Source organism: Perca flavescens, chromosome 18 (assembly GCF_004354835.1).
Source record: "Perca flavescens isolate YP-PL-M2 chromosome 18, PFLA_1.0, whole genome shotgun sequence".
NCBI classification, from domain to species: domain Eukaryota; kingdom Metazoa; phylum Chordata; class Actinopteri; order Perciformes; family Percidae; genus Perca; species Perca flavescens.
The window spans coordinates 237152-262109 of record NC_041348.1 but is presented as its reverse complement, the minus strand read 5'-3'; the positions used below and the strand labels follow the sequence as shown (position 1 = coordinate 262109).

Genomic DNA, 24958 nt, shown 5'->3' with positions numbered 1-24958 from the left:
ACTATATTCCCATTTAGTTTCCGATTTCCTGAGGAATAATCTGGTTGCCTTGATGAATTCTAGGAGAGCTTTTCTAGTCCCAGGTTGGTTTTTCCATGATATTGTGACATCCAGGCGTTTCCCTGCTGTATACAGTCTTTGTCTTTCTTCTGGGAATCCATTAGTATATGTTTCACTGTCTGATGCCTCAGCCCTATGGGCTCATGAATACCTCCCTCCAGCAGAGGGAGACACATACGGAAAAAGGCGGTAGTCACGTGATCACAACATCCGGTTTGTCTGAGATGGCCGCTTCAAGGTTACCGTCTGCAGCGCTTTCTCTGAAACAGGTAAGGCCGAGCTGTGTGTCCCTTCTTATATATACTGTCTGTGTCTCCCTTCTTTTATATACTGTCTGTGTGTCTCCCTTCTTTTATATACTGTCTGTGTGTCCCTTCTTATATATACTGTCTGTGTCTCCCTTCTTTTATATACTGTCTGTGTGTCTCCCTTCTTTTATATACTGTCTGTGTGTCTCCCTTCTTTTATATACTGTCTGTGTGTCTCCCTTCTTTTATATACTGTCTGTGTGTCTCCCTTCTTTTATATACTGTCTGTGTGTCTCCCTTCTTATATATACTGTCTGTGTGTCCCTTCTTTTATATACTGTCTGTGTGTCCCTTCTTTTATATACTGTCTGTGTGTCCCTTCTTTTATATACTGTCTGTGTGTCTCCCTTCTTTTATATACTGTCTGTGTGTCCCTTCTTTTATATACTGTCTGTGTGTCCCTTCTTTTATATACTGTCTGTGTGTCTCCCTTCTTTTATATACTGTCTGTGTGTCTCCCTTCTTTTATATACTGTCTGTGTCCCTTTTATATACTGTCTGTGTGTCTCCCTTCTTTTATATACTGTCTGTGTGTCCCTTCTTTTATATACTGTCTGTGTGTCCCTTTTATATACTATCTGTGTGTCTCCCTTCTTTTATATACTGTCTGTGTGTCTCCCTTCTTTTATATACTGTCTGTGTGTCCCTTTTATATACTGTCTGTGTGTCCCTTCTTTTATATACTGTCTGTGTATCTCCCTTCTTTTATATACTGTCTGTGTGTCCCTTCTTTTATATACTGTCTGTGTGTCTCCTTCTTATATATACTGTCTGTGTGTCTCCTTTTTTTTATATACTGTCTGTGTGTCCCTTCTTTTATATACTGTCTGTGTGTCCCTTCTTTTATATACTGTCTGTGTGTCCCTTCTTTTATATACTGTCTGTGTGTCTCCCTTCTTTTATATACTGTCTGTGTGTCCCTTCTTTTATATACTGTCTGTGTGTCCCTTTTATATACTGTCTGTGTGTCTCCCTTCTTTTATATACTGTCTGTGTGTCTCCCTTCTTTTATATACTGTCTGTGTGTCCCTTTTATATACTGTCTGTGTGTCTCCCTTCTTTTATATACTGTCTGTGTGTCCCTTCTTTTATATACTGTCTGTGTATCTCCCTTCTTTTATATACTGTCTGTGTGTCCCTTCTTTTATATACTGTCTGTGTGTCTCCCTTCTTATATATACTGTCTGTGTGTCTCCCTTCTTTTATATACTGTCTGTGTGTCCCTTCTTTTATATACTGTCTGTGTGTCCCCTTTATATATACTGTCTGTGTGTCTCCCTTCTTTTATATACTGTCTGTGTGTCCCTTCTTTTATATACTGTCTGTGTGTCTCCCTTCTTTTATATACTGTCTGTGTGTCCCTTCTTTTATATACTGTCTGTGTGTCTCCCTTCTTTTATATACTGTCTGTGTGTCCCTTCTTTTTATATACTGTCTGTGTGTCTCCCTTCTTTTATATACTGTCTGTGTGTCCCTTCTTTTATATACTGTCTGTGTGTCTCCCTTCTTTTATATACTGTCTGTGTGTCCCTTCTTTTGTATACTGTCTGTGTGTGTCCCTTCTTTTATATACTGTCTGTGTGTCCCTTCTTTTATATACTGTCTGTGTGTGTCCCTTCTTTTATATACTGTCTGTGTGTCCCTTCTTTTATATACTGTCTGTGTGTCTCCCTTCTTTTATATACTGTCTGTGTGTCCCTTCTTTTATATACTGTCTGTGTGTCTCCCTTCTTTTATATACTGTCTGTGTGTCTCCCTTCTTTTATATACTGTCTGTGTGTGTCCGTCTGTCCTCGGTTCAACAAAGACTTTGTTTGTTTGCAGCTCTGTGACGTAACAGGTCGTACAGTGATCAGCTGAGCTGTGCATGGCTTCTTCATCACAACATGTTACCGTTAGATGGGTTCAGGTCAATAACGGGGACACCTGCCAGCCTCTTCTCACTGTTAGCATGGGTTAGCACTGTTAGCATGGGTTAGCACTGTTAGCATGGGTTAGCACAGTTAGCATGGAGCAGCCAGTCTGTCTGAGGTGCGATAGTTTATTTTACAGGGTGGTAGGGGAAGATTCATGAATATTCATTAGGGAGCTCATCCCTGATTGGCTCGCCCTGACATTCTTACCCCAACCATAACCAATCCCACTCCTCTTGCCTTAACCTAACCAACCCAACCAGAGCAGGCACCGACTACTAGCCATTCAGAGGGAGAGTAGGGCGGGGTCTTCCCCTATCACTTGGTCTGGGACACAGGTCAGAGGGTGTTCTCTGTAAGGTCTGTGATCAGGGTCCATCCACCAGCCAAATGGCTAGTGAATGTTCAGATCTTACCAGCCACTCAATAGATTACCACTGGTAATGGTTAGGGTTAGGGTTGGTAATGGTTGGTGCATATTTTCCCAGCATGTTGCTGGTGGGTGGTGCTAGTATTGAACCCCGTCTGTCAGATCTCTTCAGTACAAGCCCAGCTGCTTCTCCAGCACTAACCCATCATCGAGTTCTTCTTCTTTAGCTTCCTTTTAGTCTGGCTTTAATTGAGCTGTATGTATGTATCTATTCATGTATCTGTGTCAACCAATCAACAACCAGGGCAAATTGCTACTTGGCAAAAACTCCGATTGTGAATCAGATTCTGATTCTTGGTCCATATTTCCGATGATTTTGTGCCAGTTCTTACAGAGACAGAGAGTTTTGGGGATCTACAGGAACATGCTGAGGGCCATACGGAAGGTACCTGACCAGGCAGACAGGAAGTACCTCAGTGACTGGGCCAGAGACGAGTTCAAGAGGAACAAGAACGCCACAGACCAGGTACACAGATGCATGTTAGCATTCCACAGCCAGCTGGCCGGGAGCCGCCCTGCTGGTGTTCCAGCAGCGGCCGATTCAGGGAGCAGCGCAGGCCCAAATCGCTAACCTTAGTTGACACAACGTGATTCCTGCAACACTCAAGACGCCACTGCCTGTCTTTCCTAACCTGACCGATGCTTGTTAGCGGCGTGTAGTCTCTTACTGTAGGCTGTTGGAAGTGAGAGTACTGGAATGGTCAGCGGAGGATTCAAACATAATGCATGTATTTAATGTCACGTCATTGGCCCGTGGGCCTCACGTTGAACCACTGTGGGTCAAAGAGCTGATGACTTGCTCACAACAGGAGTATGTTAATGAGAATATCTGAAGTGCTTAGTTGCCCACATCAAAGGGACCATGGTTCAAACTTGACTGTTTCTACAGTCTATTAATGCCGATACATATTTCTTGTTGCAACAATTAATAAGTGGGTGAAAGTTAATTGACAACTGTGGAAACTATAGTTTGGCTAAATAATCTTAACTCAAGGTCCCCTTACTTGCTTTCAGTGTAGCCTTTAAAAGGTGCCCTGCCACACGCATTTCATTTCTTTGTGGTGAAGTTCTACCGTGGACTATGTAACATTTTTTGTGGAAAAACAGCCTTGGTTACCTTGTTTCAAGCCATTCTAGCGTGTGGAGAAAGGTCTGCGAGACTGGCTGAGAACTAATCAAGACTGTGATTTGTGATTGATTGAAAGCTCAGGAAAAAAACAGTACATGAACCTTGAGTTACCTTTTCTTCCCCTCAAACTACGCATGGACTTATGGATGGAATATGTGTAGAGAGAGTGTCCATGTTCTCCCAGCATCCTCTTCTCTATCCATTACTGCAGTTCTTCCTTATTATTCCTGCAGGATGCCATCCGTATGATGATCACACAAGCAAGCAACCACCTGGAGGAGCTGCACAAGTCTCTGGGGTTGGCCGGCCGGTGACTGGGAGCTGCTGGGGGTCTGGACTGCTTTCTGTGGAGACTGTGTGCAGGGGAGTGTTGCTGTCACTGAGGCTTTGGCTGGACACCTTTTCCAGGATGTGTTGATGGAACTGACCCAAAGGCTGCACCCGTTAACCCCTGAGGCTGACTGGCCCTCAGCCACACTTCTGTTGGTGCTGTTAATAATATGTAAGGATATTGTATATTAAAGGGAAACTAATGAAGCCACAGATGATTCAGAATGATCTTTTTTTTTTTTTAATACAAAATATGTCTTCTGGCATCATCATACACAGTGCATTATTCATATCCACAGAGTTATTCATGTGTAACCAAGCAACATGTTGAGCAGACAGTCACTACATCAGACAGATAGTAACAGTGCCACATAACAGAAGTGATGTTTTCCATCAGGACTGGCCTCGGTATGCAGGGAGACGAGATTAGAAACACGCTTTGGTTTGGTGTCTTCCAGGGCTGCAACTCATCATTATTTCATTGTCCATTCATCGGTTGTTCTGTGAAACTCCAGACAAAAGTGAATAATGATATTAAAAGGGACAGAAGCAGCCAATCCTCACATTGGAGGAACTGCAATCAGGTGTTGTCGTGTTTTTGCTTTAAGACTGAAATAGTTACTGGATTATCTAAATAGTTGCTGATTCATTTGCTTTTGATGGACTAACTGCTGAATCCTGTAAATGTTGCCGCTCCAGTGTCGACCGTAGTAGAGATCCTCTGCTGGTATGCAGTAACAAAGAGTGTGCCGAGTGTTGCATCTCCTCTAACTGTCCTGGTCAGTGAACTGTAAACACGTTCCTCCTCTCACACACTCACTAAGACACTGTTGTTAAGGAACTGGTGAGGAGACATAGTGTGTATTATGACAATAAATGTTAAGGCTTGTTATTTGGTCTGGAGAGTGCCAATGGAATAATTCTACACTTTTACAGTGTTTAATTGTCAGCTAAAGTCATCCCTTTTGCAGTCAAAATAACATCATAGGGATTTGATGTATTGTTAATATTAACTGAAATGAAGGAATCTTCTATGCTGCTTTAGTCTCAGTGTCGCTGGATTTAAGGTGGCACACATCTTTAAATTAAAGTGATCATGAAATGAGAACTGTTCATGTTAACGCAGGAGACTAATTAAATGTGAGATGGACATATGAGAAACGCAATACCAAACATTTACATCTTATCAAGATAAGGATATATAATATCTTTTTTTAATTTTTTGAAATGCCGATTTAATTAATTTGTTTCTTTTGAAAATTTGATCAGTTTATAAAAAAAATTTAAACACTGTAAAAGTTTAAATTTTCAGATTCTGATAAAAAAAAAACTGAAGAGGAGAGCCTTCAGGGGTCATTATATACAGTGTCAGTTCAGCTATATTCTCATAAATAAGCAGCAGGCAGATACTAACAGCTTATTCTACTGTAATCCCTCCATCACACAGCTTTCACCACCATCCAGGGACACATCACACACATCATCCACCACACATTTCTTTGCTCGTGTGTGTGTGTGTGTGTGTGTGTGTGTCTCAACAGCTGTTCATCTAGTTTTTTGGCAGGTGTGTTTCCTCCAAAGTAACACAAGATCATTACATTTTACTGTAATTTCATATTCTGTTAGATGAGAGGACCATCATTGGTTCCTCTACTCTGCGCGTGTGTGTGTAATGCTGTTTGACACAATGTAGTGGATCTATGTTAAAATGGCACATCAGATCAATCTTTTGACACACAGCTTTATATCTACTGGTTTAGTTCCACACAAACGAGAGCTGCCATATTTCCTGCCGGAGTGTGTGTCCACATGTCCACATGCAGTCTGGTGCTGACCGATGCGCTGTGTGTTAGCAGTCCTTCTGTCTGTTAGTCCTCAGCATGCGCAGCTCGTCCTCCAGGTAGCTGATCCTCTGGGTGAGAGCGGCTCTGTCGGCCTGCGCCCGCTGCTCCGCCTGCCAGCGCGCCTCCTGCACCTTCCTCTCGTACCAGCGCTCCATCTGGGTGGACACCGCCTCGAAGAAGTACTGGGTCACCTCCAGAGCGTGCATGTTGTCCTTCTCCTGGGCAAAGGAGGGTTCACTGGGCTGCTCTCCAAACATCTCCAGAGTTTGGGCCCCAGTGGCCCCAGTTGCCTCTGTGGCCCCCGTAGCCCCTGTAGCCCCTGTGGCCCCTCTGGACTTAGTCCTTCCCCGGAAATGCTTCTTGTGGAGCTTCCCTCTGTCCCGGCCTCGCTCCCTGTCCCTGAGGCCGGCTTCAGTCCTGTTGCTGCAGCGGCGCTCTGTGGCCGGAGACAGGCTTCTGCCCCCCCTCGCACCATACTCCACCATGTCCCCGTCCTGCAGGTCCTGCTTCTTCCTCTGGGAGTCGGCACAGAGCACAGGACGCTCCTTGGGCCGAACCACTGGGACAGCTGAGAGCGGGCTCCTGGCTGCTGCATTCTGATTCTTATCAGCGTCTGTTAAAGTTCAGAAGAGATTCACTGAGCACATTCAGCAGCACACACCAAATCCTTTTTATTATCCAGCCTAATGACTGTTAGGACCCTCCCACTCTGGGGGTGGCTCTTGCCATTTCCCCTGTGAGCTGTTTAAGAGGCAGTGTGGCAGGAAGACAAGCCTCACCTGAGCCCACTCTTCCTGATTGCCCTTCTCTTTCTACTTAAGGGCTGGAGCTGAGCAGCTCAGATCTCTCTGTCCACACAGCCAGCTGGGTTGGGTTGGGTTGGGTTGGGTTCATCTTTTAGGTTCTGTTGTTTTCCACACACTCACTACACTACTACTCCTAAAGGGAGGTTTTCCTGTCACACTGTCGCACTATGCTTGCTCTTGGGGGAATTACTAGAATTGTTGGGTCATGGTAAATTATAGAGTGTGGTCTAGACCTACTCTATCTCGAGATAACTCTTGTTATGATTTTATACTATAAATAAAATTGAATTGAATACTGATACTACTGAAAAACATGTTTTATCCTTTTTTATAGCAATATTTAATTTGGGTTAAATACACTGGTTTTCATATTATCCTTAACTATGTGTGGTCTCCCTTCTTTTGTGAATTTGAGCTGATTCATGACATCACTTAATTAATGACATCAAAATATTTAGTGAATCGAGTCAAATTGCTGCTTTTTATTTTCTTCAACTGCTCGTCTTTTGTGAGAGATATAGGGCTAACTGCTGTCTCTTTCAGCATTACTGGCCTTACTGGCTCACTGATGGTGGAGCTGTTAATTACCTGGAGAGCTCTCCTCATGAACCACAAAGTAATGGTTGGCTGAGCCGCCCTCGGCCACACTGGGCCTCTCCCGGCTGGAGGACAGGAGGACAGGGCTGGTGTGGAGCTCCGGGCACTGGGAGCCAGAGGGCAGCACAGTGAGGCCGGCTCCATCCAGGCCCTCGGCCACAGACGAGCAGCGCTGCAGCCTGGTGCTGCCGGGCTCCTCCTTCAAGCCAAGATCCATGTTCTGCAGCTTGGACAGACACCAGCTCTTCAGCTCACGGACCAGGGACACCTGCTTAAAGACACACACGCACACACACACACACACACACACACACACACACACACACACACACACACAATTTATATTAGTTTGTGTTATATTTATTGAGAGTAACTATTGCTGACACAAGGTAAAGTCATGATCTTCAGATGTACATAAAAGGCAAAGCAGGCAAGGCAGCTTTATTTATATAGCACATTTCAGCAACAGGGTAATTCAAAGTGCTTTACATAAAACATTAAAGAGCAGTTAGAAAACAATTAAAAAACAATAATAAACAAATTAAAAACATTAAAAGACAAGAATAAAATTGATAGTGCAGTATAAGAATAAAAGTTACAGTGCAGTATAAGAAATTAAAGTTAATAAAATAGATTATTTAAAGAAAAGCAACATCAAAAAGATAGGTCTTTAGCTTAGATTTAAAAGAACAGAGTTGCAGCGGACCTACAGGTTTCTGGGAGTTTGTTCCAGATATGTGGAGCATAAAAGGTTTAAAAGGGATTTCTTCAGGCCTGTGCCAGTGGGCTTGGTGCTGACCTGTACTTAGAGGTTATGAAAAACATCCAACTTCATTTATGTCAGGATATTTCTGAAAGTACATTATGTTGGGGACCAAGAAGCTGGTTAAACAGTGATTTGGCTCAGATTGAGTTGACTGGTGAGACACAGGGGAGGCAAGACAAAAGATCTTGGCCTACATGTGAATCCCTGATATAAAGGGGATCCGAGGAAATACTGGCCGAAGTATTCCCTCATCTGCAGCGGGTTTAATCAGCCTGGATTCAAGAAAAGGACGGCGTCCTGTTTCTTGTTTGGTCGACCTGGATTACGTCTTGTCCCCTCTGCTTCGGGACGAAACGGATCGTTAAACTCTGGCAAGAGTTTTAACTGACAAACAACGCACACAGTAAGAGGCTTACACAGTTCTGGGCAGATATTAGAACTAGTGCGTTTTGTTTTGTTATTAATGAGCAAAGGGTTCGCTACCATTGTTGCCATTAATGTGATCTGATTTAATCATGTACCGGTCCATATGTGATTATTAATCTGTGCTGTGAATGTATAAATTGATCACTATACTCGTTGATTTATGTTGTTAAGTAGCTGGGTATAACCGTAATCGCTACCTGCTTAAATCACTCCTTTCAGGAGTTTAGTTACTGTCTGCGATAGAATCGTGAAAATCAGCTGTTAGTCACTGAATTAGTTATAGTGACGTTCTCCTCAGCAAAACAAAGTCTCAGTCTGTCCTAAACCACACGTTAGCCCAGACCTGAGTGGCTGAGGGGAACTGGGTCATTATCAATAACTAAAGATCAGAGTGCCCCTTTTTTCTTTACTCTTCTTCTCTCTCTCTACACACACACACACACACACACACACACACACACACACACAGGCTAGCCGCGTAGCTCCCGAGCTAACGCTGTAGGCCAGCTTCACACGTGGAATTGGCTTACGTTGGTATAGAGCTAACACAGGAACTAGCTACCATACCAGCTAAGCGTGCGCGTTGCCTAGCAACCCCCGGCTTCTTCAGCCCCTGCCCGTGCACCCAGCACCACTACCGCCCTCTTGAGGCTAAATAGTTTGTGCAGCTCACAGGAGTAGCCATTTTTGGAGTTGTTTGATGTGTTAGAACTACGATCGACACCGCCCCTCCCTTTTCACTCATCCCCTCTCACACACACACACAGACACAGACGTGTCCATGCTGCGTTGCTTTGCTTTTGTTTTGTTTTTGGTTGTGATATTGTAAAGAGGTATATGAGTTTATTATTGAAGGATTATTGATTAGCTACCGATAATTGTGACGTTAATAAATCTTATTATACTTAATTAGCAGTTGCTTGTGATTATTTGTGTACTTGTTGTAATAATTGCTGGTCAATCAGGTCCGTGCTTGGATTCACCCCTTCCTTTAATTCCTTTTTAAAGGATTACCACAGAATGAGACTGTTCCACAGTTTGATTATTGGTCCCTGACTTGCAGGGTGGTGCCCCGTTTTTGATTGTTTGTCGATTTGATAAAGTTATTAATAACCATATTCATAACTTTATTAATATTGATAAAACCTCTTTGATAATTTGCCAATGATCAAATCTGTACCCTACGAGAATCCTACAATTATGTGCTCAAGTCAACACCTGGGAACATTTCTTCACATACTGTTTAATTAAAGAACGTTTGGCAACCAAATGTTTACTCGGAGCAGCTTCACCAATACCAGTTCTGAAATACAAACTCCAGCCCGCTGACACTACAGGCTCTACCTTTTACAGCCTGGTTTATCGACTTGGTTTGTACTTGTCTTATATGGTGTAATAATAAGAAAACACCTCAGGTATACATCACAGTGCTGTGTATCCTGTGTGTGTGTGTGTGTGTGTGTGTGTGTGGGGTGTTAGTGTTACCTGTCTCTTCTCTACCTCCAGCCTCTCCTGCAGGGCCCGTTGCTCGATCCTCTGCACACACTCGCTCCTCTCTGCTGACACCCTCTCCACGGTCATCTTATCCAGAGCTCGGATCTGATGGACAAACATCATGAGTGCAACCAGAACCACGCCAGCAGCCAAGGAGGCTCTTCTTTGTTACGTTACATTTTTTTTCAACTGTTTTAGACAATAGTGTTCTTCCAGCTCTCCGTCAACCCTTTGGGTCTACACGTACATGGTTATTTTTACAAACGGAGACATTTCCCTTCATTTGTGCCCTTCGTTTACACGCAAACGGAGAATTCTCCTCTGAAACGAGTCTTTCTAAAAACTCCGGCCAGAATGGAGATTTTTGAAATCTTTGTTTGCACATAAACTGAGACAAACAGCCGAGACAGAGCCGAGAGAGAGAAAGAGGAAGTGATTCGTTGCTGTTGTTGCTATTTTCGGGATTCTGATTGGCCAACGTGGGTTTGAGCTTCTCGTTTACACCGCCACCTACAGGTTTGGCGTGCTCTTGACGGCATTGACAGCATATATATACTGGTACGTGTAAACGAACACTTTTCTGAAAACTGACAGCTGTGCATGATGTTATTTTTGAAAACGGAGATGTTTAAATTTCCGTTTATGAAAATAGCCGGCCACGTGGAAACGTAGCATAACTCTAACTCGTGTGGATTGTTGGCTGACATCTGCACTGCAGGAGGGTCTGACAGGAAGTAAGTGTAGGCATAGAACCATCTGCTGGAGTACCAATGTTAAGTCTGCTCTATTTCTGAAAAGAAAAAAAAAAACAGAAATGATTTGCATTCATGTTTAAGTTTGGCCTGATTATGTAGTTTTAGTTTGGTTTTATTTTTTCTGGAATATTTTAGTTTGATTCAGTTTCAGATTATTAGTTTTCAGAACATTATTTTCCACTGCTTATTACAGTTTTTTTGGATTGCTTATACACTAAAATTAAAAGTAGTACACTATTAGCAAAACCTTACACTCAAGAAGCAAAACATCAGCCCATATTTGCACAACTATAAGCACATTGTCAACCTCACACTTGTTGAAAACCTCTACACACAGTGATTTGCAAAACACTAAACACACTTAACATACATTACACACAAAAATCTATCATGAAGTCACTTCCTCACAATACCAAAGCACTGACTGTTTAATTACCGCACCGTCCAACCAATTGGTTCAACACAGTCATCAGGTGGGCAAACATTGTTTGCTTAATTGTAGACACACCAATCAGGTGTGTAAGCACTATAAAAAGCAGCAGGTGAGTTCATCGGTTTTCAAGCACAATGGAAAGAGTCAGAGAAAGAGTAAGACAGGGATGAGAACGAGGAGAACGAGGAGGACAAGGAGGAGGAGGAAGGGGAGGAAGAGGAATCAACAGAGGAGGAATCAACAGAGGAAGAGATGGAGGCCATGCTGGAGGTAGAGGTAGAGGTAGAGGAAGAGGAAGACAAGAAGGTGCTCAAAGAGGACCGAATCTGACAAATGAGATCCGTTACCTTTTCCTGTGAAATTACTGTACTATTGTATACGGGGTTTTTTTCTACATAGGATTGAGGGTGAGGAACGACAAGGGGGAAGGCCTCCTATGTTCACACAACAGCAAGAGAGGGAGATAGGAAACGTGGTTTTGGCCAACAATGCTATAATACTCAGTCAGCTCCAAACTAACATTGTCAATGACCACGCCAGTTTCAACGATATCCATCAGGTCTCAACATCAACACTGGCACGCATCCTAAAAAAAAACATATTCAAATGAAGCAAATTTATCGAGTGCCTTTCGAGCGCAATTTTGACAGGGTGAACCGACTGCGGCAGGATTATGCAGAGGTATGTATTCACTTTAGCAGTGTGATCTTGCATACTGTCTCATAATCTTTTACTGTATTGTAATATGTATACTACATCTACACTGAACTACACAATTTTGCCTGACACTGTTCTTCAGAGAGTTTTACGAATGGATGGAGAGGAGATCCAGCATGAGTTCATTTACGTAGATGAGGCTGGGGTCAACCTGACGAGAGCACGAAGGAGGGGAAGAAACATCATTGGCCACAGGGCTATAGTCGATGTCCCAGGGCAACGTGGGGGTAATATAACACTCTGTGCAGCCATTACACAGAATGGGGTCCTCCACCGCCATGCCCATATGGGCCCTTACAACACAGCACTCATACTTACATTCTTGGACCAATTGCACAACATAACCGCAGCAAATCAAATCGATCATATGCAATACATTGTTGTCTGGGACAATGTGTCTTTCCACCACTCTGCTCTGGTTCACAACTGGTTTCAGCAACATCCACATTTCACCGTCCTATATCTTCCACCATACTCTCCATTCCTCAACCCTAGAGAAGAGTTTTTCTCGGCATGGCGGTGGAAGGTATATGATCTCCGTCTCCAGGCTGAGGTACCCCTCATCCAAGCCATGGAGGAGGCCTGGGACCAGATGGAGGTAGCGGCAATGCAAGGATGGATTCGTCATCCAAGGTGTCTTGCTAATGACAACATTGCCTGTGATGTTGATGAAATTCTCTGGCCAGATCCAGCTAGGCGAAGAGACAAATGTCTAGTTTTTTTTTTTTTTTTTTTTTACAGTAAACTTACAGTACAATACGTAAAGTGACATTTTGTTACAGTATTATGAATCTCCATGTCAACATTTTGGGCATGTTGAGAAATAAATGAGTTTCTTCAGTCTGTAACATTGGTCTTGTGTAGTGTTTGGTGAATTTACATTATATTTGTACTTTGTTGATGGTAGCCTACTCTAATCATAGGGAAGTAGAAGTGCTAAAAGTGTTTTAGGTTTATCACAGAAGAGTGTAACTCGTGCAAACAGAGTATAGTAATGTGAAACGTGTGTGTTTCATATGGTAACAAAGTGTGGTTTTTAAACAGAAGTGTATAGTTTTTACAAGAGTGTTTGATTATGCAAAGGATCTGTAGTGTTGTGCTAATTGGGTGTGTGGTTGTGCTAATTGGGTGTAGTGTTTTGAAAACACGGGCCCTGTTTTGAAAATCGTGCTTAAGCAATCCAAAAAAACTGTAATGTTTTGGTTTGTGTTTAACCCTGATCTGGACTGGTTCTGGCTCCATCTGTTGATTGAGTTAATGTGCTAGTTGTGGTTAACTCCACCTGTGCTGTATATAATTAAACCCACCTGTGTGTGTGCAGTATTGGTTGTAGTATTACCGTGCGTTCATGGACATCGGAAAAACGTTTTTCCGAGTGAAAACGTCACCATTCACGTAACGTCCTGTGGGAATCAGAGGAGGGAAACTGGCGCTGGATTTAGATAACAGAGTTCCCCAGCTGGTGACGCGTTGTTGACAACTGACGTTTGATGGAGGCGACTTTGGGTCACTGTACATATTTCAATGATAATAAACTGTTTATTGTGGACAAATGCATCTGCCAAGAAACATACACAGACATAATATGTTTCAAATTATTCATAAATAGGCCTATGTATAAAAAAACAACACATTATCCGTGTCTTTTCCCGTTGGTTGTCCTGCAGATAACACAAACAAACACCTGGCGATGTGCTGTTTCTATGCTCGCGTAAGAAAACAGCAGCACATCTTCTGTTATTGTGGTCTCCATGTTTTCACCACCTGATGCTCTCGGCTACGGCCAACCGTTGGTGGCAGTCATGCAAAAAGTTGTTATGCCAAACACCGATATAACAGAAGAAGAAGAACACGCATCCCGACCATGTGAACGCTGCCAGTCAGAAAAACAACATAACCTCAGTGGCGGTGCCTGTTATTCCGAGGTGGCATGAACGCAGCATTAAACCCACCTGTGTGTGCAGTATTGGTTGTAGTATTAAACCCACCTGTGTGTGTGTGTGTGTGTGTGTGTGTGTGTGTGTGTGTGCAGTACTGGTTGTAATTGAATGTACACACGCTGAGGAAGGGTGCTGCCCGAAATGTCTGTTGTGTGGCAAAAAACTATCAGATTGGAGTGCTGTCCTAGTAGCTTTTTTATAACATCTGTGCCATGTCCTCAACTATCACGTTGCATGATTAGGCAGCCTCATTGCTCAGTCAACTGTAGAGGAACCACCTTTAGGATCTGCTTCTCATCTCTTGTGTTGAGCTTTGGCCGACACACTGCTTCTGTTGTTGTTCTGATCTGTTGCTCGGGCATTCCTGCCTGCATCCACCGTTGTATTTCCTCAGAGAGCACTGGTGCTCAGAGAACGTGCATCACCAACTGGGTGCTCCTTGATAGAAGCTTTTATAGGACACCTACTACAGGAGTTCTGATATGACAGACTGTTTACCGTTCTAAATGAATGCGCTACATTAAAAGAAAATGTGACTCTGGTATTTCCAACACTGAGTGTAGTCCTTCAGTGCCTCGTCCTCTGAACACCACAGGATGGCGCTAACACACAAGCTGCAGGAAGTCAGTTCCACTCTGAACTGACTTTGTTTCACAGCGATCACGTCTCCTCCCATTCTTTGTTCAGCTCTCTACTTCAGGCTGCAGCCGACAGTAACGTTTCACATGGAGGATCATTTGTTCCTCCTCCCTCGAGGTGTCCGTTATCAGGTGTTAATGGAGCGTTCTGGCCTCGCTGTCGTCCATTAATTCCTGATAATGGACGCCTCGTTGGGCATAAATCCTTCCTTATTTAGTTTTATAACTAAACCTGCAACCCTTCTTGTTTCTCTTGTTTGTGTCTGTTCAGACCTAAAGACAAAGATAAAGGCAGTAACCCTGTGTGCTGCGTTAGCATGGGGATGCTACCTGGTGTTTGTTCTTACGGTCCAGCTGACCCATCTTGCTGTTCATCAGGTCTTGGACCGTGTGGATTTCAGTCTTCATCTCCTCCTTGGTGGCCTCCAGCTGGTTCTCCAGTTTACTGATCAGAGGTTCACAGCGGCAGCCGTTCAGAGGAGCCTGCAACACACGGCAAGTATGGACAGGCTGAAATCCAAACTTTAATTTTGTGCTAAATGTCCGTATTTACTATGGAGCCACAGTAAGACTTTGAGCGCTGAAGGTAGCTTACAGTAGGTTCATGCAAAATGTATTTAAGGATGTTTCTTTGTAGGACATTTTACATACACCCATATACATTTATTATTATTTCTGTCATGCCAAACATTTGGCCCATCCCACATGGGTTTACAAGACAGTGCTTTTTAACAGACGTCAAATAGCCCTGAAGTAGATTCATCAATGCAGACTGATGACTACAGCAGAGACAGACAGAGAGAGGTTGTGAGGTGTCAGGATTCTGTATGAATGCTGACTCAATTTCTCCAGTGATCTGATTGGTCAGTAGTCGAGTTATTGGCACGTTTGAATCTGATTGCAGCAGATGCTGGAAATGGTCACAAATGAAATGAATAAATTCAAACTTTGGTTTGATTCAAATAAGTAATAAATAATAAATCTTTAAACTTGAACAAAACTAAATTCATGATATTTGGAAATCGTACTATAAACACAGATGTTACAATAGTAATTGATAACGAAACAATTGAAAGAGTCTATGAAAGTAAATTTCTGGGTGTTGTACTTGACCACAAACTGTGCTGAAAGCCACACATTAAATATCTGTGCATGAAGATTGCCAGGAGTATTGGTATATTGAGCATAACTAGATACATATTGAACCAAAATACATTACATACTCTGTACTGCACACTAATTTTACCATATATGTTATATTGGTTGGAAGTTTGGGGAAATACCTACAAAAGCAACTTACATAATAAAAAAAAAAAAAAAACAGAGCCATAACATCATTCAGTTCAAAACTAGATTAAAGAAATCATTACTTAACCAATACAGAAAGGAATAGACCGAAACATAGGAATGGAATTGTAATGTAAAGGTATTGTTGTAAGTTATTGTAAGACCTGAAAAATGGTATGATGTAATTGCATATCTATTTGCTTTGTAATAATATGATTTGTGAAATAGGGGCAGGAGGACCAAATAAGCTATTTGCTTCTTCTTGCTCCTTCTCGAACTAATCCTTTTTTATTTTTGTTAAATTCTGATCGTGTTTTATTTTGTGGTTTTAATTTTGTTTGTTGATTGTTCAAAATAAATAATTAAATGAAAATGAAATGAAATGATCCAGGTGCTGTGCTCTGCAGCAGGCCGGCCCTCAGCTCACAGGAGCCAACTTCAGGTTAGACCTGATGATAGATGTGAACCCACTAGTCTCCTTTCAAGATTTAGGCCCCAGGTCTTTTTATCTTGAGTGAAAATATACTATGAACTGACAACAAGTGGTGATGCAACAGTTTGTGGCCCTGGTGGTAATTTGTAGTAGGCCTAGTTAATTTTCCCTTAAATCTCTGCAGCGCAGTTGTTCAGTGACAGAGAACACTCATCCATATATAAAGACATGAAAAATGAGTTCACAGAACACACAGCTGAGCAGCTACACGAATAGTAGTGGTTACTCTGACTAAACAGGGGAGTGTTGTGCATTGACCTGCATGATCTTGCCGTCTTTGCCGCGGTACAGCGTGTACAGCTGATAGGCTTTATAGTTATGTGGGGGGATGGATGCTCCTGGCAGTTTGCATTTCCTCTCGCTGTGCCTGGTCTCTCTGCGGCGCGGGGGGTCGGACAAAGGCGGCTGAAACATCAACATCACCACAGGTTAGGGATCCTCCATTTCACACATCTCGACCAGTTACTGAGGAAGAGCGCTACTCGTTGACTTCCCCGGTCCAGAACCACTAGCAACGGTTAGCTTCTCTTTCCCTAAACGGACGTCTGGATGGATCACGGGGTGTTTTCAGGGACCTACTTTCTCTTTGTGCTTCCGGTTCCGTCCCCCCCTGGCGTTGATCGGGGACACCTCGGCGTGTTTGCAGCCAGCTCGGTCACTGCTCTGGGTGTCCTCTGCAGCAGAGGCGCTGTCCTGCAGGGGGACAGGAACAGGTGAAGCACTCAGGACATCGAAACAATCTTTAAAGATGTCAAGATCTAAAGAATTAAAACCCAAATTCACATTTTGTTCAACCTCTTAGACCTCACTTCTCAAACCCTTGATTCTAAAATTCTAGTGGAGATCCAGACATTTTGGAGAAAATGATGCATACAAAATACAGAATATTTCGATTTGATGGAATGGTGCAACGATGTAACTAAAGAAACGTGTCAAGTCTTATGGAAATCTCTCTGATAGTGTGGAATAAGATTTTTCCAACCAAAACTGGATGTAATCAAAACCTTTAAGGTTTCTGATGAAAATATATATCAATTCACTCACAGGAGTCTCCTGTATCTTCCTCTCATCCTAAGGGTTTTGGGTTTTTGTTGTTTTTCCCTTTATTTCTGCTATTTAAACTACCAACCCAGTCCTTTACAGTAGCTTGGAGCCGGTGGTGGGGGTTGTACCTTACAGGGCAGCATCTCATCTCTGGGCACAGACTGAGCTCGGCCCTCAGCCTTCAGCTTGTCTCTCCTCTTCCTCACACTCCGGCCACGCACAAAGCTCTGCACCTGGACACACACATGGGAGGCAAAATCACATGTGGAATCACATGTGGAATCATCACATGTGCTAAGTTAACCACTATGATCAGGGAGGGTATATACACTTAACACTTATTATTTTGTACGCACGACAGGTCACAATTAACTCAGGCTCACCATTCAGTTTTTACTGCTTTTCACTAAAAAGTAGCTGGATGTTGGAAAAGAGAAGACTTGTTGAAAGTGATTTCTACCTTGAGGTGATGTCCCCATACTGCACCAATAACCAGCTGACTGCAGTTACTTTACAGTAACAAGTTCCTCTTTCTGTCAGCATAGCTCTCCCAAACGTGTTATCAAAGATGTCAAGACCTTACTTAAGTAGAAATTTTGGCTATCTATACTTTACTGGAGTAATTATTTTACAGCAGACTTTTTACTTCTACTCCTTACATTTTCACGCAATTATCTGTACTTTCTACTCCTTACATTTTAAAAATAGCCGCAGTCCGGTCCCAAGGACTCTTGGGAGCAAGAACTTGGTGAAAGAGATGTTCCTGTCCATTAGACTTGAAAAGCTCAGATTTTCCCTCAATGGCTCCTTAAATGCATTTGAAATAACTAGGAGACCGCTCTTAAATTATATTGAATCTTTAGCATCTCTGCCTGACAGTGACAACTGAGCCCCCCCACCCCCCCCAACGGTGCCTTGCACTGAAAGTGCGAAGGAACCTATTGTTTTTCGTTAGATTATTATTATTTTTCCGAGTCCTTTGTCGCATTTTTGAGGGGGTTAGCATGCACGAAAACTCAAAAAAATGTGCACACGTCACAACTGGTGAAAATTGCAAAGTTCTGTAGTAATTGGGCTCGGGCATTGCCAGGGGGCTCCATAGCGCCCCCTAACGTGCGCCTTAATTCCGACAAAAGTAATAAGTTAATATACCAACTTTTGACGGAACATAGGTCTCATCTTGAAGTCCATGGTGATATTTTTAGAAAAAATTACAAAATTCTAAAATTTCCGAAATCTTGGTTTTCATGAAAAAATCTTCATTTTATGTTTGAGGACTTTAGAATGCACAAAAACTCTCAAACTTTTGCAGTCATGTGCAGAATATTAAACTCTTTCATCTGAATTCACAATTATGCTTGGGAGTGGTATGGTTGCTCTATAGCGCCCCCTAATTGGTTTTAGCCCTTGGGCACATTTTTAACGGCCTCAATATATACGAAAACTCACAAAAATTGCCACCCACATAAACACCTGGGAGATTTGCGAGACTGTACAGCAATTTGGCCCAAACCTGTAAGCGGGCTCCATAGCGCCCCCTAATGCGTGGAAGGCCTTAACTTGGACATAGTTGCTCCGATCTTCACCAGATTTAATACCCATATTGCTCTAATCACTGCGGACATATTTTATCCATTTACATTCATTAGCTCTGCCCAACTGGAAGGCGGCCATTTTTAATTATGCATTTTTCAGGTGTTTTACATTCCTGTGTAAACAGGAAGTTGCGTGTAAAAAGGAAGTTGCGTTATCTTGGCAACAATCATTCCGATTGCCCCGAAACTTGACAAGGTTGTTCCTCATGGCCGGTTTAGCATCTGTGCCAAACGTTGCGCTGTTTTAAAATGAATCAGCAAAATATTGATATATGGGAAACCTACTCTGTCTAACTACTCCTGGAGCGTAAGGTCGATCGGCACCAAAACTTGGATATAGACTGGGAGGACCCTCGTGACAAAAAGTTATCATAAGAATTTTGATAGCTAACACAAGGCGCAAGTTACAGAGGACCAACTTCCTGTAGGGGGCTGTTGAAACAGGAAGTTGCGTATCTTACCAAGATTTATTACGATTGCCACCAAATATAACACAGATGTTCCGCATAGGGGCTTGAGCATCCATGCCAAATTTAGAGTGAATCGGCCATTAGATGGCGCTGTTAGAATTTATTTTATTAATAAGCCACATCGCGATATATGGGAAACCTACCATTCCGACACCCTATTGGTTTGTACGCGATCCATCGTACCTGCACAGACCCGGTGCTAATACGGCACCGGTGCCTTAATGACCGTTATCTACCGGACCAAATAGCAACGCGGATATCGGTGCCTTATTTAGGAGCCACTTAAATGCCAGCGCTTCTCTCCGATGCTCCAAAAACAGACGTTAGAGGGAACTGAAACATCGCCGCACGGGACGCTAGTCAACACTACACTCGACAGCAAGTAACGTTAGCCTACCGTTAGCTAGTTAACACTACTCTCGACAGCAGGTAATGTTAGCCTACAATTAGCTAGTTAACACTACACCAGACAGCAGGTAACGTTAGCCTACTTTTAGCTAGTTAACAATACTCTCGACAGCAGGTAACGTTAGCCTACCGTTAGCTAGTTAACACTACACTCGACAGCAGGTAACGTCAGGCTACTGTTAGCTAGTTAACACTACACTCGACAGCAGGTAACGTTAGCCTACCATTAGCTAGTTAACACTACTCTCGACAGCAGGTAATGTTAGCCTACAATTAGCTAGTTAACACTAAAACACACTTAAATTACAAGACTAGACTGGTCCTTGGTTGTTCCTTGAGAACTTGTGTTGCAGAGATGCATGAACGTCTTGCTTGGCTGGTAGTCAAGCACAGACTATCTGCTAATATGTTAGGATATTTTCATAGAATTATTAACACTCGGATTCCAAAATTTCTTTATGACAATATAATTTACTATTCAGATATGCATTCACATTACACAAGAGGGGCGAATAGTCGACAGATTTTTTTACCCCTACCTAAATCTGACTCTATGAAAAGGACCGTGTTTTATAGGTCAATTGTGTTTTGGAACAATCTTCCAGTTGGGGTTCGGGATATCAAGGGAAAAACTGGTTTTAAAAAAAGACTAAGACTATATTTGTTTTCAACATCATAATATTGTCTGATTGGCTGAGAGTTGTTGTATAACGTGCTATGTTGTTTTGTATTATTTTACTATTATTCTAATCAGTACTTTTTGTATTGTTATTTTTTCTTGTTCTTTTATGTGTATTAATATATGATATTTTTGTGAGTAATTGTGATTGCAATTATTCACATATACGTTTTGTATGTATTGTTTGGACCCCAGGAAGACTAGCTGTCGTCTCGGCGGCGGCTAATGGGGATCCTTTTAAATAAACAAATAAACAAATAAACTACACCTGACAGCAGGTAACGTTAGCCTACCTTTAGCTAGTTAACACTACTCTCGACAGCAGGTAACGTTAGCCTACCTTTAGCTAGTTAACACTACTCTCGACAGCAGGTAACGTTAGCCTACCGTTAGCTAGTTAACAATACTCTCGACAGCAGCAATACACAAGCCGTTCTTTAATGTGCTCCTTTTTGTTTGTTTTTTTAAGATCAACTTTTTATTGTTTTATATTTTTGAACAGACAAATACAATTGAACAAGGTGTTTCGTTTTTTTTGTGGAGGTGGGGTAGTGCACTTTTGGCCCTTGTGGAGCGGGCTAAGCTTTTGTCCTTAATGGCATTTTTCCCCCTTGCATTACTTTTACTTTTAAACTTTAAGTAGTTTTGAAACCAGTACTTTTACACTTTTACTTGAGTAAAAAGCTTGAGTTGATACTTCAACTTCTACAGAAGTCTTTTCAAACCCTAGTATCAATACTTGAGTAATGAATGTGAATACTTTTGACACCTCTGCGCATTATTATGGAACCCACGCAACATCTAGGCAAGGCCCGCCTTTTAATAGCATTAACACGCTACTATTGGCCAGGAGTCCATGCTTACGCTAGGTAACGAAACCCCATTTGTTCAGGTCCTTTCCCCTGACCAATTGGCTATCCTAACCTTAACCACTCGAGGTCAATGCCTAACCCCAACCAATCGGGCTGCTTCGTAGGGTGGGACTCGTCCAGACTTTGCGTGGGATTCATAACACCTCTCAAACACTTGAGTGACAGCTTTAGTGAGTTGGTATTAATTAGAAAAATATATAATAGTTTCCCCAATCGTCTAAAACTAAAACTGTGAGAAAAGGAGCAGATTAGTGGTCTGAAGGCCTTCGGGTCAATCTTTGTTGCTCGTCAGGTTTCCTGTCTGTCTCAACTGCTAACTATCAGATAAAATGATTCTTTCATTCATTGATGACTTTACTGTGTATTGCTTCCTGTTTCTACATTAACAAAATAGAGAAAATTGAAAACTGATTTGAAATTCCAATTAAGGTAAAAGCCTGCTAGTTTTACACCAAAGTGTTCATACCTGATTTAAAATACAAACGGTTGGTGTCTAAGCCAGGTCGACAGAACATTCCCCCAGCAGCAACAGAATATTTGCATCTCAAACAATTTTACAGAAACTACAATAACTGTTTTACTCAGACAGGAGCTGTTATTGATCTTGATTTAGTCATTTTCCAAATCGTACCCAAAGAACCATGAGAGAAAGAAAGGAACTCTTTGAAAACATAAATATAAATCAATACAAAACAAAGAAAAGGAAAGGAAAGGTGTTGCATTGCATATGAGGTAATAAAAAGCTGTCATGTAATAGTATGTAGTATGAGCACAGACATATATCTGGACTGCTGCTTCTACCTGGGGGGCTTTGGTCAGCAGGAGAGCCACGTCTGGGTTGTTGTTCTCTCTGGCCTGGTCCAAAGCTGTGTGACCTGCCTACACACACACACACACACACACACACACACACACACACACACACACACACACACACACACACACACACACACACACACACACACACACACACACACACACACACACACACACACACACACACACACACACACACACACCATGGCTCAGACAGAATTACCAGAGATGTGGAAGAGCCTTCGTTTCTAGATCCAGCTAACACTAACACAACCCATCCTTCATGTTTACCTCTTCTTAATCATTTCAGTATTCAGTTTATTTCCACATTCATGTCTTACTAACATGCTCTTAGCTCTTTGAGTTCCTCTTTTTATGAAATACAGTTTTCAAACATTAATAATTTCCAGTTGCTTCCACTTTGCTATTTTGAGGCTACTGTAAATTCAGCACATCCTGGTGTTTCACATCAAAAGTGTCCGAGCGGCTCAATGGACATACTTCCTCTCTTTCTGGATAGTTTTTAAAGGTCCCATGACATGGTGCTCTTTGGATGCTTTTATATAGGCCTTAGTGGTCCCCTAATACTGTATCTGAAGTCTCTTTTATATAGACCTTAGTGGTCCCCTAATACTGTATCTGAAGTCTCTTATATAGACCTTAGTGGTCCCCTAATACTGTATCTGAAGTCTCTTTTATATAGACCTTAGTGGTCCCCTAATACTGTATCTGAAGTCTCTTTTATATAGACCTTAGTGGTCCCCTAATACTGTATCTGAAGTCTCTTTTATATAGACCTTAGTGGTCCCCTAATACTGTATCTGAAGTCTCTTTTATATAGGCCTTAGTGGTCCCCTAATACTGTATCTGAAGTCTCTTTTATATAGACCTTAGTGGTCCCCTAATACTGTATCTGAAGTCTCTTTCCCGAAATTCAGCCTTGGTGCAGAATTCCAGCCACTAGAGCCAGTCCCACAATGAGCTTTCCGTAGGATGTGCCATTTCTGTGTCTGTAGCTATTGAGGAGGAGGGAGGGGGCGCAAGGTGGAGGGGGTGTGCCTTGACCAACTGCCACTTTGCTCGTTTGAAAGCCATGATGTCTCTCTCTCTCTCACGGGTGGCCAAATTCTCTGGGCGGGCAAAGCAGAGAAAGGGGAGGTAACCTTGCTCCTTATGACATCATGAGGAGAAGATTCCTGATTGGTCCATCTGAGCTTTCATTTTCTCAAAGGCAGAGCAGGATACCCAGGGCTCGGTTTACACCTATCACCATTTCTAGCCACTGGGGGACCATAGGCAGGCTAGGGGAACGCATATTAATGTTAAAAAAAACTCATAAAGTGAAATTTTCATGCCATGGGACCTTTTTTTTAAATCTGCAGAAAGGTTGAGTGTCATTGGCAGTACCTTAACATTGATGGAAAGAAAAAGTAGCAATGTGGAATTAACAAGTAAAAGAACACTCTTTGTTTGCCTCTGTTGGTAGTCAGTGCTGTGGAAGTAAACTGTGAGGCTTTATAGTACAGTCGCTCTAACACAGCCTTTATTAGCAAGATTCCATTTTTTCATACTGTTTGCTGACTGCAGATGCAGAAAGGCACAGTGAGTGCACAAACACTTCTTCCGAGCATTAACGATGTAGAAAGAGGCTGCAGGCACTCACGTTGTTGCAGATGTGGCTGTCTGCCCCGGCCTCCAGCAGCAGACGCACCGTCTTCTTATGATTCAGAGCAGCAGCCACGTGTAGTGGTGTGTCCCCAGCCTACACACACACACACACACACACACACACACACACACACACACACACACACACACACACACACACACACACACACACACACACACACACACACACACACAAACAATTCAATTTTATTTATAGTATCAAATCATAACAGTTATCTCGAGGCACTTTACAGATAGACCACACTCTATAAGTAAGTAAGAAAGTAAGTAAGTACAGGAGATGGTGGTGTGAGGGTGGACCCTTTATTTATTTAGAACTTCCTGACATCTGATGCTTGTATGGACTTTTACATCTTATATATAAACCTGAGGCTCTCACTCATGCAGCACAGTGACAAACATAATGCCAAATGTATAAGCTGAATTTACGATAGTAGTAGAAGTACAGATGGGATTTGATGTGTCACATTTACAAATGAAATTCTGGACAAAAAATTGTGGGTCAATGGAATTCAAAAATATACCAGCCACTCTTACCAGCTAGATGGGATTTTTTACACATTGGCAAAAAGGTTCCATTCATAGTCCCATGACAAAGTGGCTGGTACTGTCCAGTAACCCCAGACAGGGCGCTGCTGGAGCGCAGGCACCTACCAGGTTCTTCTCTGACACGGAGCAGAAGGCTCCCAGCAGGATGCGGATCACAGCCACGTGGTTGTAGCGGGCCGCCACATGCAGACACGTATCCCCCGCCTGGAAAACATATTTAGAAATTAACATTTTGACAATAATTTTATCTCAAAATGATGCATTCAATTACATTTCAAAGATATGTCACAGCAGGACCCATGCTGACAGTTGAAGGTGTGTTTTCAGCTGAGGCTGTTATTCAATGTCAGTGTTTTTGGTCTAGTTTGCAGAACATGTTTTACATTCAAACATATAAATTCCTAAAATATGATCCTGAAAGGACTAGTTCATTAACCGATTAATGAAAATAATTTTAAATAGTACATCTA

At 42.4% G+C, this 24958-nt stretch overlaps 2 protein-coding genes across 6 annotated transcripts in view; one reads left to right on the top strand and one right to left on the bottom strand.

Annotated features, from left to right (window-relative positions):
- The first annotated feature begins 211 nt into the window (after positions 1-211).
- Positions 212-4388, top strand: lyrm2 (LYR motif containing 2). Its single transcript, XM_028604763.1, has 3 exons — positions 212-329; positions 3037-3177; positions 4074-4388. Exons 1-3 carry the CDS (start codon positions 285-287, stop codon positions 4152-4154), a joined length of 267 nt encoding a protein of 88 aa, XP_028460564.1. The 5' UTR covers positions 212-284; the 3' UTR covers positions 4155-4388.
- A 7-nt stretch (positions 4389-4395) lies between these two features.
- The window catches only part of ankrd6b (ankyrin repeat domain 6b), a 47316-nt gene continuing 26753 nt past the window's right edge, over positions 4396-24958 (bottom strand). For 4 of the 5 annotated variants that reach the window (XM_028604760.1, XM_028604761.1, XM_028604762.1 and 1 more), the window contains 10 exons: positions 24594-24692; positions 23914-24012; positions 22236-22313; positions 17539-17643; positions 16946-17059; positions 16625-16771; positions 14917-15069; positions 10095-10208; positions 7409-7688; positions 4396-6627 (listed from right to left, as the gene is read on the bottom strand). In XM_028604760.1, the coding sequence (XP_028460561.1) occupies positions 6020-6627; positions 7409-7688; positions 10095-10208; positions 14917-15069; positions 16625-16771; positions 16946-17059; positions 17539-17643; positions 22236-22313; positions 23914-24012; positions 24594-24692 (1797 nt within the window). In that variant the 3' untranslated portion in view covers positions 4396-6019. The remainder of the gene's footprint in view (positions 6628-7408; positions 7689-10094; positions 10209-14916; positions 15070-16624; positions 16772-16945; positions 17060-17538; positions 17644-22235; positions 22314-23913; positions 24013-24593; positions 24693-24958) is intronic. The other variant, XM_028604759.1, reaches the window with a different exon arrangement.

Coding starts and splice junctions, on each gene's coding strand:
- lyrm2 (XM_028604763.1), top strand. CDS start 285: ATGGCCGCTTCAAGGTTACCGTCTGCAGCGCTTTCTCTGAAACAG. Junction 330..3,036: donor CAGCGCTTTCTCTGAAACAG/GTAAGGCCGAGC, acceptor ATTTTGTGCCAG/TTCTTACAGAGACAGAGAGT. Junction 3,178..4,073: donor ACAAGAACGCCACAGACCAG/GTACACAGATGC, acceptor TTATTCCTGCAG/GATGCCATCCGTATGATGAT.